General features: G+C 42.4%; 1 protein-coding gene and 1 pseudogene across 1 annotated transcript in view; both read left to right on the top strand.

Moving 5' to 3' along the window:
* The first annotated feature begins 4248 nt into the window (after positions 1–4248).
* LOC110287960 (heat shock cognate 71 kDa protein pseudogene) lies at positions 4249–6304 on the top strand (annotated as a pseudogene).
* A 4417-nt stretch (positions 6305–10721) lies between these two features.
* The window catches only part of LOC110288938 (dynein axonemal heavy chain 7-like), a 326234-nt gene continuing 323211 nt past the window's right edge, over positions 10722–13744 (top strand). The window contains exon 1 of the mRNA XM_085837019.1: positions 10722–10760. Coding sequence (XP_085693145.1) covers positions 10746–10760 — 15 coding nt within the window. The 5' untranslated portion in view covers positions 10722–10745. The remainder of the gene's footprint in view (positions 10761–13744) is intronic.

Consider the following 13744-nt stretch of genomic DNA (forward strand, 5'->3'; position numbering starts at 1 on the left):
AATGGTCTATATGACATACAATTTGAAAAATGGATGAGTCTTCCTAAAGTTAGAGAAACAACTTAGCCTGGGGCTCCTGGTTTTCACAAGACCTACTTAGGCTTAGTTCACCCATACCATGTGCACTTACACAGTGTTTGGGCAAGCTGTCAGCCAGCTCTACCCTAAAACATCTGCCACCAATGTGTACTTTTGAGACAACTGTAAATGCTTCCCTATTAATATGTTAATTTATGGTTTCTTTCCACCAACCATGACACTAAGTATGCATAGCAAAGAGTCTGTAAACTGGTCAGTCTCACAAAATTATCCTCACTTCAGACACTGGTTGTAAGGACTGACAGTCATGTGTGCTCTGACTAACTGCCTGTAAACCCCGGGATTCCCATGGTCTCCCTGAAACTGTAAAACAATGATTTGCAAAGATGACTCAACCCCTGGGAAGGCTGTAGAGTTATAATCATAGTTTTATTATAAGGATTGCAACAAGGGTCAGCCTAGTGAAAGAAATGTGTAACAGAGAAATGGATTGTTTTGAGATGAATAAAATAGTTCTATAACTGGAGAATACAACCTAGAAAACGAAACTATTACAAGGTAAGTTTAAAGTTAAAGAAGGAAAATCTTAAAGATGGGTCACAGAAACTAATAAAACTTGAGCACAAAAATAAAACAACAACAAAACAAGAAAGCACCCCTCCCCCAACACACGCAAAAAGTGGCAAACAGGCACAGCGATACACTCTTGAACTGCCAGCAGTGTAAGAGCTTGAGGTAGAAGATTTGCAATTTTAAGCCACTGAGACCATGACTCACAAGAAAAAGAAAAGCAAATAGAATCTTGATGACTTGCCACACCCACTCTAGTAGTGACTCACGTGGCAGGCCTAAAAAATTGGACGCAGTCCCGAGGTGAAAAGTTCACTGGAATGTAGTCTCCTGGAACCGTGGCATCCTGTTAAAGGTATGCTCCAAATCTGTCCTTGCTTTAGCCGGTGAACGGATCTGTGTGTTTTTCGTAAATATTGTTTTATTATAAGTGCCTCTAAGGATTGGTTTTGACATATAGCTAAGTTAGATTAGCTTTCACCAGTATTCCAATGTCCTAGGTAGTCCTTGAGCCGACCCTGGCTTGGAATTCAGTAAGAATATTATCTATTCAGTAACATTCAGAATTACCTCTAGTATTGTAAGAGAGATAGTAAAAGAAATCAGGCATTACTATCTACTACATAGAGTTAGAAATCTCAGGGCAAGCTTAGCAAAGTAGGTTTAGAATTCTTATTATAGTTATGTATAGCAGACTACATTACTTATTAGTAGGAAGTCCCCCCACATAATCACTTAGAATAAAAGCCATGTCACTCCCATATACAGGAATTTACAATGGTTTAGGAAATAGATTGGACTGTGGTTTAAGGAAGAACTAGAGTATTGCATTGTTCGTGAGAAGGTTAGCTACAGAGGAACTCCCTAATTAGAAACATGACTTGGGCATGAAAGCTCTTGCCCTGGGAGTTAAAGAACTCACACCTGGCTTCTAAAAATATAGCTGACCTTAGAGAGAGCTGACTTTTTCTGTTGTTTTATTGCCTAGTTCCTGCCAGTCTTTATATTTGCATTCCTCCATTTTGTGTAAGAGTCATTAAGCATCTGGTAACCTCATTCTACCTTAACTGTTGTGTTAACTAACTTCCCTATTTTCTTCTGTATTAAAAGCCTGGTGCACCATGCCTGACCTAAAGCTTTACTACAGAGCAATTGTGACAAAAACTGTATGGTACTCGTATAGTGACAGACAAGTAGACCAATGGAATAGAATTGAAGACCCAGAAATGAACCCACACACCTATGGTCACTTGATCTTCCACAAGGGAACTAAAACCATCCAGTGGAAGAAAGACAGCATTTTCAACAAATGGTGCTGGCACAACTGGTTGTTATCATGTAGAAGAATGTGAATTGATCCATTCCTATCTCCTTGTACTAAGGTCAAATCTAAGAGGATCAAGGAACTTCAAATAAAACCAGAGACACTGGAACTTACAGAGGAGAAAGTGGGGAAAAGCCTTGAAGATATGGACACAGGGGAAAAATTCCTGAATAGAACAGCAATGGCTTGCTCAGTAAGATCGAGAATTGACAAATGGGACCTCATGAAACTGCAAAGCTTCTTCAAGGCCAAAGACACAGTCAATAAGACAAAAAGACTACCAACAGATTGGGAAAGGATCTTTACCTATACTAAATCAGATAGGGGACTAATATCCAATATATATAAAGAACTCAAAAAGGTGGACTCCAGAAAATCAAATAACCCCATTAAAAAGTGGGGCTCAGAAATGAACAAAGAATTCTCACCTGAGGAATACCGAATGGCAGAAAAGCACCTGAAAAAATGTTCAACATCCTTAATCATCAGGGAAATGCAAATCAAAACAACCCTGAAATTCCACCTCACACCAGTCAGAATGGCTAAGATCAAAAATTCAGGTGACAGCAGATGCTGGCGAGGATGTGGAGAAAGAGGAACACTCCTCCATTGTTGGTGGGATTGCAAGCTTATACAACCACTCTGGAAATCAGTCTGGCTGTTCCATCATATGTCTTTTGGCTCTTTTTTCTTAAGAATCTATAATTAGAAGGAAGAGGGTAATTTTCAGACAGTACCAACAAAACATATTCAAAGTGTATCTGTATAGCAACTACAAAAAGGCTTTATTGAACAGCACGTGAAGATGGAATCTGGTATGAAAATACACTCAAATGTACATATGGTGCCTACTTCATATAAGATACAATAAAATGTGTTTTGTGAAACACTGCAAAATGGGGCATGACTCTGGTCCTGGTTGGTGAGGCATGCAAATGAAGTGGTTAAGTAGAAACTCAAAGCACTCATGGACTACAAGATGTTCTGAGAGGTAAATTCAGTTATATGTGAGTGGAAAACAGGGTCTGCACTGGTCCTTTGTGGAGGTGGGAAGTAGAATTTACATCTGTGCAAGTAAAAGTCAGGGATCCCTTTCCCAGACAGCCCCTCTCTTTGCCTGACTTCCAGTTGCCTCCCTCTTTTCTCCCTTCTCCCAAGCCATATTCAGGAGAGGTTAACAGTGTACCACCTGGAGGATTGGTGAGATCCACCATCTGCATAAATAGAGCAGAGCTCAGGGCAATATAATGTGACCCTGGTCACATTCTGTGTTTAGCACCAGCACTTCTGAACACATAACATGCAAACATATGATTTACAGGGACAGTGTTTCAGAGAGAAAGCAAGGAAGACATGGAGAAGTGGCGAGTGGCTCTACACTCGAAACTAAGCAGGGTCCATTTCATAAGTTATGTGGACCAATTCCCACAATTCCGAAGAGGTGCAATGCCACGTTGTAGAGACAAAAATGGTTATGGAGAGATTACTTGATAACATTCATCAACCAGTAAAGACTAGGGCTTGACTAATACCAGCTCTGATTCCAGAAATTAGACTCTGTTCTCCTGCCTTGGAGATAGAAAGGATACCCTACCTTAAATGACCAGAAATGTCTCAAAGTTTATAGAATTAATTTATAATCTTACTTACAAGGTCAGACAAAGCACTTGGCAGGCTGAGAATAGCTGGCTAGGATCACAGTCAACCGTTGATCAAGAAAAGAAAGAGAATGTCTGCAGAATGTTCTTTGGAAAGATTACCAAAGTAAGTAAAGAGAAAGTTTTTTAGTTGCCCCAAGCAATTACAAAAACACTACATATCTATGTGATTACCAGGCAAAGTTGAAAAGCATTTTATTGGGCAAATAAAGACCAGAATGATCTCTGTGCCAATGACCTTTAAGTCACCTGACAGGCAAGGATATGGTGAAGTGAAAGCATTCAGGCATCCAGACACCAGTCTCTAGAAGCTTTTGATGATTTGACTTACAATGTACAAATCACAAGTTCCCAGAGAGGAAGAACTGATGCATATACAAACAATAACTGGCCAGTCTGTGTGTTTCCTGCTTCATATTACTCAAGAGGAAAATGACTTATGGTATGGCCCCCAAAATACAGCATACAATTACCAAATACAATGGAACCCATTCATAAAAATCTGACAAAGAAGTCAATTTGATTTCCACGTGTGTCATTTACTTCAATTTTAACACATGTCTGTGCTTCTTGGTGACTGCAAAATGGTAAAATTTAAATAGTTCATTTTAAAAGTTTCATGTTAAAAGTGAAGTTCTATCTAAAAACAAGTTTCGCTCATTGAATGCAAAGCCAGGCCTACACGCAAGCAACCATGTCTAAGGGACCTGCAGTTGGCATTGATCTTGGCACCACCTACTCCTGTGTGAGTGTCTTCCAGCATAGAAAGTTGGAAATTATTGCCAATGACCAGGGTAACTGCACCACGACGAGCTACGTTGCTTTCATGGACACAGAGGGATTAATTGGGGATGCGGCCAAGAATCAGGTTGCAATGAACCCCACCAACACAGTTTTTGATGCCAAACATCTGATCAGGAGTAGGTAGGTTTGATGATGCTGTTGTTCAGTCTGATATGAAGCATTGGCCCTTCATGGTGGTGAATGACGCAGGCAGACCCAAGGTCCAAGTGGAATACAAAGGGGAGACAAAAATTTCTACCCAGAGGAAGTATCCTCAATGGTTCTGACAAAGATGAAGGAAATTGCAGAAGTGTACCTCAGAAAGACTGTTACCAATGCTGTGGTCACAGTGCCAGCTTACTTCAATGACTCTCAGTGACAGGCAACAAAAGATGCTGGAACTATTGCTGGCCTCAGTGTACTTCGAATCATCAATGAACCAACTGTTGCTGCTATTGCTTATGGCTTAGATAAGAAGGTCGGAGCTGAAAGGAATGTGCTCATTTTTGACTTGGGAGGTGGCACTTTTGATGTGTCAATCCTCACTATTGAGGATGGAATTTTTGAAGTCAAATCAACAGCTGGAGACACCCACTTGGGTGGAGAAGATTTTGACAACGGAATGGTCAATCATTTCATTGCTGGGTTTAAGTGAAAGCACAAAAAAGACATCAGAGAGAACAAGAGATCTGTCTGCCATCTCCGCACCGCCTGCGAGCAGGCCAAGTGCACCCTCTCCTCCAGCACCCAGGCCAGTACTGAGATTGATTCTCTCTATGAGGGAATTGACTTCTATACCTCCGTTACCCGGGCTTGATTTGAGGAATTGAATGCTGACCTGTTCCGTGGCACACTGGACCCTGTAGAGAAGGCCCTTTGAAATGTCAAACTGGACAAGTCACAGATCCATGATATTGTCTTCGTTGGTGGTTCTACCAGAATCCCCAAGATTCAGAAACTTCTGCAAGACTTCTTCAATGGAAAGAAGTGAACAAGAGCATTAACCCCAATGAAGCTGTTGCCGATGGTACAACTGTCTAGGCAGCCATTCTATCTGGAGACAAGTCTGAGAATGTTCAGGATTTGTAGCTCTTGGATGTCACTCCTCTTCCCTTGGTATTGAAACTGCTGGTGGAGTCATGACTGTCCTCGTCAATCACAATACCACCATCCTCACCAAGCAGACACAGACTTTCACCACCTACTCTGACGACCAGCCTGGTGTACTCACTCAGGTTTATGAAGGTGATAGGGCCATGACCAAGGACAACAACCTGCTTGGAAAGTTTGAGCTTACGGGCATCCCTCCAGCACCCCGTGGGGTTCCTCAGATTGAGGTTACTTTTGACATCAATGCCAATGGCATCCTCAATGTTTCTGCTGTGGATAAGAGCACAGGAAAGGAGATCAAGATCACCATCCCCAATGACAAAGGCCGCTTGAGTAAGGAAAATATTGAGTGCATGGTCCAAGAAACTGAGAAGTACAAAGCTGAGAATGAGAAGCAGAGAGATAAGGTTTCCTCCAAGAATTCACTGGAGTCCTATGCCTTCGACATGAAAGCAACTGTGGAAGATGAGAAACTTCAAGGCAAGATCAATGATGAAGACAAACAGAAGATTCTTGACAAGTGCAATGAAATCATCAGCTGGCTGGATAAGAACGTCTGCAGAGAAGGAAGAATTTGAGCATCAGCAGAAAGAACTGGAGAAGGTCTGCAACCCTATAATTACCAATCTGTACCAGAGTGCTCGTGGCATGCCTGGGGGAATGCCTGGTGGCTTCCCAGGTGGAGGAGCTACCCCATCTGGTGGTGCTTCTTCAGGCCCCACCATTGAAGAGGTGGATTAAGTCAGTCCAAGAAGAGGGTGTAGCTTTGTTCCACAGGGACCCAAAACAAGTAACATGGAATAATAAAACTATTTAAATTGGCACCATAAAATAATAATAATAATATAATAATAATAATAATAATAATAATAATAATAATAATAATAATAATAAAAACAAGTTTCTCTCGCCAATTTGCAAGTGAATATATCTCCCTCTAGTGTTCAAAGAAAGCAACACAGTCACTCTCGTTTGTCTGGTTGTGATTAGTTGAAGATCAAAATGCAGTAAGAAAGCAGCATTGCTGTTTGTTTTCCTAGGAATTGTTCCACATATATTTCAGTGTTTTACTGAACAAATACCACATGCATGAACTGCCAGCCTTGTTTTGTGGGTTTCTTTCATATCTAATCTATCTGCTGTGACTTTGAACTTGCATAACTTTGTTAAAAAGTTGAAAACTGTGTGATATTTTTTTAAGTGTCCTGAAAGAGAAATGGGAACCCCAGGGTCTGCTCCCCTCCACAATAAAACCATCTCAGCAGCAAAATGAAACAGTAACAACAAACCATCCTAACTGTGTGAGAGAGAGAGAGGTCCAGGGTAAATCCAGCTGAACGTGATAGTCAGGGAACCAAAATATAAACACAATTTCTCTCCCTCCCTCTCTCTCTCCTCCCCTCTCTCACTGCCTTTCTCCCAACTCCCCACCTCTACCTTATTTGATAGCATCATCTGAGAATGAACTTCCGATCTATACCCTGACTACTAATGCAGCCAGAGCTGTCTGGCTTATTTCCATCCCAACATCTTTCTTGGTTATCTAACAGTCACCTTAAACTTAAACATATTTAATCCCTAATTTCTAATTTCTTTCACCTTCCACCATCTACCAAGTGGCTTAAACCAAAAGGCCAGCCAGCCAGCACAACCCTAGCTGACATTTGACCTTAGCCTGGTTCCTCACATTTGTGTTTCCTCCAGAGCAATCTCTGATTTGTCCTCCCCCAAGCCCCAACCTTCCCAGTCACCGTTACTCCCTCCCTGCCTTCTCCAGTCAGATTCCTAGTTGGCCTGCCTGATCCAAAGAAGAATCAACACCACACATATTACTTCCTTTTGAAAGATGTCCACAGTTTCAAAAATGAGAGTTATGAAATAAACTAAGGAAGAGCATCACAAAACCCAGGACTTTGGGTGGCTTAAGCTTAGACAACGTGATTTGTTTTTACACTTATCTATGTTACTGTGTGTATGCCTGTGTGCAGTCTGTGTGTGGACTTCAGAGGACCAATTTTGAGAGTAGGCTCTTGCCTTCCACCATGTGGGGCCTGGGGATTGAACTCTGGCCATCAGGATTGGTGACAATTGCCTTTACCTACTAAGCCATCTCATTGTCCCTTATTTGTTTACTTATTTGGGACAAAATCATATGGCCTAAGAAGCTCACTGCAAATCTCTACATAGCTGAAGTTGCCCTTCAATTACTAATTCTCCAGCATCTACCTCCTAAGTGCTAGTGCTAAGACAATATATTCTAAAGGAAAAAAAAAAGAAGGAAAAAAAGTCTTTTTATAAAAAGATTGTCCTAGAATCAGCATAAGAATTGTGTATATGATCCTTAAACAAGCATTTGATCCATATTCAATAAAAAATCATCTTACCAACAAAACAAAAATAACCCAGCACTGTAAACTTTGAAGAGAGCACAGATCAGAAAACATCCAACTGGACAGAGCTAGGGGAACTAAAATATGAAGCAAATTTCTGTTCTCCACTTAGCCTTTCACACTCAGTTAGCTGGGAACCCACTCTACTTACCTAAAATGCACTTCCACATTTATAGATTAGTAAATCTATACTGATAACTCTACCCAAGGGAAGCTCTAAGTAGCTGACATAAACGCTACAGGAGACAGATAACAGGAGTGAAATAATGCCTCCCTGTCACTTGACGGACCCAGTAGCTCGACATCTCTGATCTAAAACTCACTTTGAGGAATCCATTGATGCCTGTCAGGATCTTGAGCTGGACGTAGTCTGAAAGGCAAGGAGAAGGGATTGCTTTTTTCATTCATGTTTCAGTTTGTGGCATCCCAGACAATGAAGAGAATTACTGTGGGAACCCAGCCCCATGTGCCACATTCCTTCTGCCTGACAGAGTACAGGACAACCGACAGACATAAAAGCACTGCTTTTGCTGAATTTCATTAAATGGGTTTCTTTCTAGAATTTTGGCAAGGTGCCTTGCTGCAGACAGATTTAGAAGCAGGATCCTGCAAGCGAGAAGTTGGCCAGGGAAGCAGTATGAATGGGAGGCTGCAGAAGCAACACAGAAAGTCACAGTAATGGGATGTCTGCCATGACAACTATAGGCCTTTGAGACTGGGGCATGTGTCCAGAAGGCAAGGACTGAAGTATGCTTATTGATAGGAAATGGCTGGCCATCTCAGGCTTCTGTCTCTCTCGGGTGGTTGCTGTTAATCCCTAGATGCCCCCTGCCCTCCTCAGTTGGGTGTAACCCTTCACAAAGTTGTCCAGTTGACCTTGGGCTTCTAGCAAGCATCCTCTGTTCCTGGGAACTGCTTGGAGAAGGCCTTATTAGCTGGTAGCCTGACCACACCTTCCTTTCTCCCACTCATTGTCTGTGGTGCCATAAAGCCAGTGAAATATCTCAGTGTGTAATGACATTTACTATCAAGTCTGCTACACTGAGTTCAATCCTTGGAACATGCATGATAGGAGGAGAGGAGGCTAATGCCCACAGGTTGTCCTCTGACCTCTACATACTCCCCCACACACACACCCAATAAATAAATGTATAAAACCAAAAGAAGGGGACTGGAGAAATGGCTCAGTGGTTAAGAACACTGTCTGCTTTCCCAGAGGTCCTGAGTTCAATTCCCAGCAAACACATGGTGGGTCACAACCATCTGTAGCAGGGTCTAATGCCCTCTTCTGGCATCTGAGTACATGCAGATAGAACATTCATGTGTATAAAATAAATAAGATTTTAATAAAAAATAAAACCAAAAGAAAATCAAGTGCCATGAAACCCTTTCTCTGTTTTCATTAAAGGGTTTACCGTTTTAGTTCTTCCATGTCAGTAATCCACCTACAGGAGGTAATTTTTATATGTGACATTGTCTATGTCACATTTGTGCACGTGGATATCTACTTTCCTCAGTATCATTTGTTGTGAAGACATTGTTTCATCACTGTAGCTTTGTACTAAATTTTGAAATAAAAAAAAATATGAGGCTTCCAAATATGTCACTTAAAAAAACGTTGTTTTTGGCCATTCTAGATCCCTTAAGATATTACATAAATTTTAGGTTAGGAACCTGCCATTTCTCAACAGAAAACGTTTACCGTCAGGTGTGGTGGCATTAGCCTGTAATTCTAGCACTTGGGAGGCTGCCACAGAAAGATTGCGAGTTTGTGACCTGTCTAGACTATGAAATGAGACGATCTCAAAACCAAAACAAAATAAACAAAATTAAACAAAAACTTTTCAGTAGGAGGCAGTTTACATTTAAGTCTAAAGTCCTCACTCTATTTTACCAGATCTTTAAAATAGAGCACTTATTTATCTTCATCTTCATCACCGGACTCCAATGTGCTTTATCCCAATGACAGTCTGATAGATTTCGTTTTTGTTCTTCTAATTTTCTTTTGTTCTTCTAATTTTGTTCTTCTAATTTTCGTTTTGTTCTTCTAATAACCATGCAATGTCTCAGGCTTTTGCATCTGATCGCTCTGCCCGGAATATTCCTTGCACAGTATGTGTCCTCCTCTTTCAAATCTCAGCTTTCACATCTCTTCTGCATCTTCTAAGAGAAATGACTCACAGTACTGTTTCTATTATTTATGAACAAGTGCCTGACGGTCACCCAAGCCTATGCCTGAGGGACTGTCTTGGCACAGCTTCGTTCATGTAGTCAATCACGCGTGGATTTAAATGAATTTCTGAAAGCTCACTTTCTAGTGTGTTAGGGAAGTCAACAGAACTAAACGCTGAGGCCCCTGGATAAGGAACACGTTTACAGGCTTCAGTCTTTACTGCCTTGTCATTATTCTATTTGCCTACATTAGCAATGAAATCTGCAGAAACAGCCTCCTAATGAAGGCATAAATCAGAAAACCACGCCCACGCAGACTCGGTGAAAAGTGCTGTAATTTGAGGACCCACTTAGCCATCAAAAGGTCTTCACTCCTCTCAGTTGCCTGCCACCCTCCGTAAAGGGTGGTGAGGGCCCTGTTGGAAGCCATCTAGGCCTCAGAGAGCCACCCTGCTCGACCTCTCAGAAAGTTCTGCTCCTGATCTTGCAGACACAGATGACCGGAAGTGGAATCCTCCAGTTTGTTGCTTAGCAACGAATCGACCACGGCCGGGCCGTTAAAGCTCTCAGCTCAGAGAGAGCCCCAACCTACCGAGCGAGCTGTCAAGTGGCAAGTGGCAAACAACTCTGGTCTCCTGGTCCTGAGTCCCACAGTAGCGATTCCGGCTGGCATTGCCTGACCCGCAAGTCCTTGCCGCCATGAGCAGCAAGAAGGTGAGAGCTGGGCCGCCAGGGTCGGTCCCGGGGGCCAGGCACGCAGGAGCAGTGCGGACTGCGCCTTCAGGGAACCTCGACTCCAGTACCACCCTGGCGTTGAGTGTTTCACTCCCAACCTTTGGACCTGGTGGTTATTGTAACAACCGGACACAAAACTCTCCGGATGCACCAGCTGTGGAAACTGGCTCCACAGCGACCCCAGCTGCACACAGGGAGTGTTTGGGTGGGAGGAGGGTGGGCGGGACATCTCTGTTGGCATGAACTCCCCTCCCCACCCAGGGGACAGAGATTTGCTATTTACCAAGCCTTCCCACCCCAAGCTGCCCTGGGGTCCGGTGTTTAGGCCAGGCTGGCTTTGAACTCGCAGAACCCTCTCTCGCCCCCGCCAGTGCTGAGATTACAGGTCACCCCGGTTCTCACTTAGTCCTGTGGTATGCAATAAAAGATTCAATCTACAATAGCTACTGCATAAAAACAAAAATCTCTATTTTAGTAACTATAGCATGAAACATGGTCAATGGTTGTGATGCCAGCTCAACCCAAATAAAAAGTTGATTCTCAATCTGAAAATTGTACTCAGCTTTTAAGATTTTTCATCCCTTCATAGTGGTTTGTTTCTCTTATAAATTGAGTTTGTTGTGAAAATGGGGGTTGGGGAGATGGCTTAGTGCTTAAGAGCTTGATGTGAAGCCATGAAGACATAGACTCAAATCCCCAACACCCACTTCAAGGCCCAGTGTGACTGAGCTTGCCTGTAACCCCAGCTCTGTGAGGGGTAGAGACAGGAGGAATGCTGCAAATTCCCATCCAACCCCTCAGTATCTGGTTCAGTGAGAGAGCCTGTCTCAAAGTAGTAAATCAGTGAGTGATTCACTGGCTTCTGTGCAGAGGCAGGGGCACCTTATATAAAACATGGACATATCACACACGCACGCACATGCACGGTCACCGGCATACATACTCTCTCACAGGGGAGAGTAGTTTACAATCTTGTGCTATTCAGGTTTTGTGACAAAACAGAGCAAGGTAACTCAGAGAGAAAATTCTTATTTTGTCTCATGGCTTGAGAGGTCACTGGGTTCTGGGTGTTTCTGGGCGCTGTACTGAAGTCTATATCAAGGCAGGGAGGAGGGCATGGCAGAGAGCACTGGGGAAGAGGCTAGAGAAAGAGCAACAGGGTGAAAGCACACCCCCAATAGCCCACATTCTTCAGCGGGACTTTACTCTCAATGGCCCATTCCCACAAACTTACATTAATTTATGGGTGAAAGTAGCATTTTCATCATCAGTTTGTGTCACCCCTCGACACAAGAGCTCCTTGGAAAGACATGTCATATCTATACTATTACAGCTATAGTTATAGATTATAAAGGTTATAGAGTACTAGCAGAGGATGTCAAGCCTGCTAACCAAGTAAGCAGTAGTTATCTATATGCTGGAGAACGTTTTCAGTTTTTTTTTGCAATCCACATATTAATTGAGAACTAAGAGACAGGTGTTTTGTGTCATATATCTAAGTACAATTAACAATGACCAGTACACGAGCAAATGAGGAAAGAATCTCCCCAAATTACAGATACATGTAACAGGAAAAAAACACAACAAAAACCACCCCAGCAATCACTAGACCTCCCTGTGTGATTCTTAACAAAATCACAGGTCATTACCATCTATACTCGAGTTGCTCATTTGCTTGATGTCCAAGTAAGTCTTTGGCCCAATCATGCAACCACAGTCTATACTGTCAAAATCTAAAATACTTCTTTTATTAACTGTACAGTGGTTTTCCTGGAAAGGTATTTTTATTAATTCCTTTCACCTATCCAGCTCTACCTAGGAAGCAGCCACTAAATCTTCATTGGAAGTCAAGTTTGCTTCACTTTATAAGTTGATACTGGGACCAACCCCCCTGGTCTCCCGACAACCCCCAGAAGGGCCATGATTTATAGAAGAAATCTTGGAATCACCAAGAATGCTCATTATGAAGCCACCTGGGAGTCTTGCCACTACCTAGGTATTGCTTTAAGCAGCAGAGGGCTCTCTCCTACTGCTTTGGTTGATTTTGCAATTTTAAAACTCATCTTGATCCTTCTATGCTAATTTAAGAGTACAGTTTTCCTTTTGAAAAGATGAAAGTTCTATACTTTAATCTAAAACAAATAAAATGGATTAAATTTTCGGAAATTCCATTTTCACGTGACATTTACCTACGTCTTCACTCCATTTGAAGCAGTGAGCAGGTGGCAAAACCGTATTTACTGAGGGGGTTTAACATAGTCCTCTCATTAGTGGAAGGTTGAGAGGGACGTGGCATTTTTCAGAGATAGCTGTCTGGGTTTTTCTCTTAAGTTTGGTATTTAAAGAGAAATATAAGTCTTTCCCAGTTGCTCGTTTCATTTTTAATGCTAGGAAAAAACTTCAGACACTTAAAAGATTCAGTTGAAGAAGTTTCCAGAATTCTAAAGTGTCACAACTCAGCAACTAGGAAGCTTCGCACAAACGCAGGGGAGGCAAAACTGCTGCAGCCTCGCTATGCTCTGCACTCGTTAACTGTACAGAGCCAAGTGACCATGGTTTGTCTGCCACGTTCAACTGCTTATTTGCGTAAGAGGATGACGACGACGACGACGATGATGATGGCGATGATGATGTTTTTTGAGATTAGGTTCCTTTGTACAGTCCTGGCTGTCCTGGGACTTGCTCTGTAGACCAAGCTGGCCCTCACAGAGATCTGCTCGCTTCAGCCTCCTGAGTGCTGGGGTTAAAGGTGTGTGCCACCACTGCTTGGCAAAAAAAAAAAAAAAAAAAAAAAAAAAAAAGTGTGTACCATGTGTGCAGTGCCCACAAAGGCCAGAAGGGGGCATTAGAACCCTGGGGTTCAAACCATAGACTACTGGGAGTTGCCATGTCCACAAAGGCAACAGGCTCTCTTAACCACTGAGCCATCTCTCCATTTAATTGCCTGTCTGTCATTAAAAAGA

The sequence above is a fragment of the Mus caroli genome, unplaced genomic scaffold (assembly GCF_978045245.1).
Source record: "Mus caroli unplaced genomic scaffold, Mus_caroli_1 scaffold_1, whole genome shotgun sequence".
Lineage (NCBI taxonomy): Eukaryota > Metazoa > Chordata > Mammalia > Rodentia > Muridae > Mus > Mus caroli.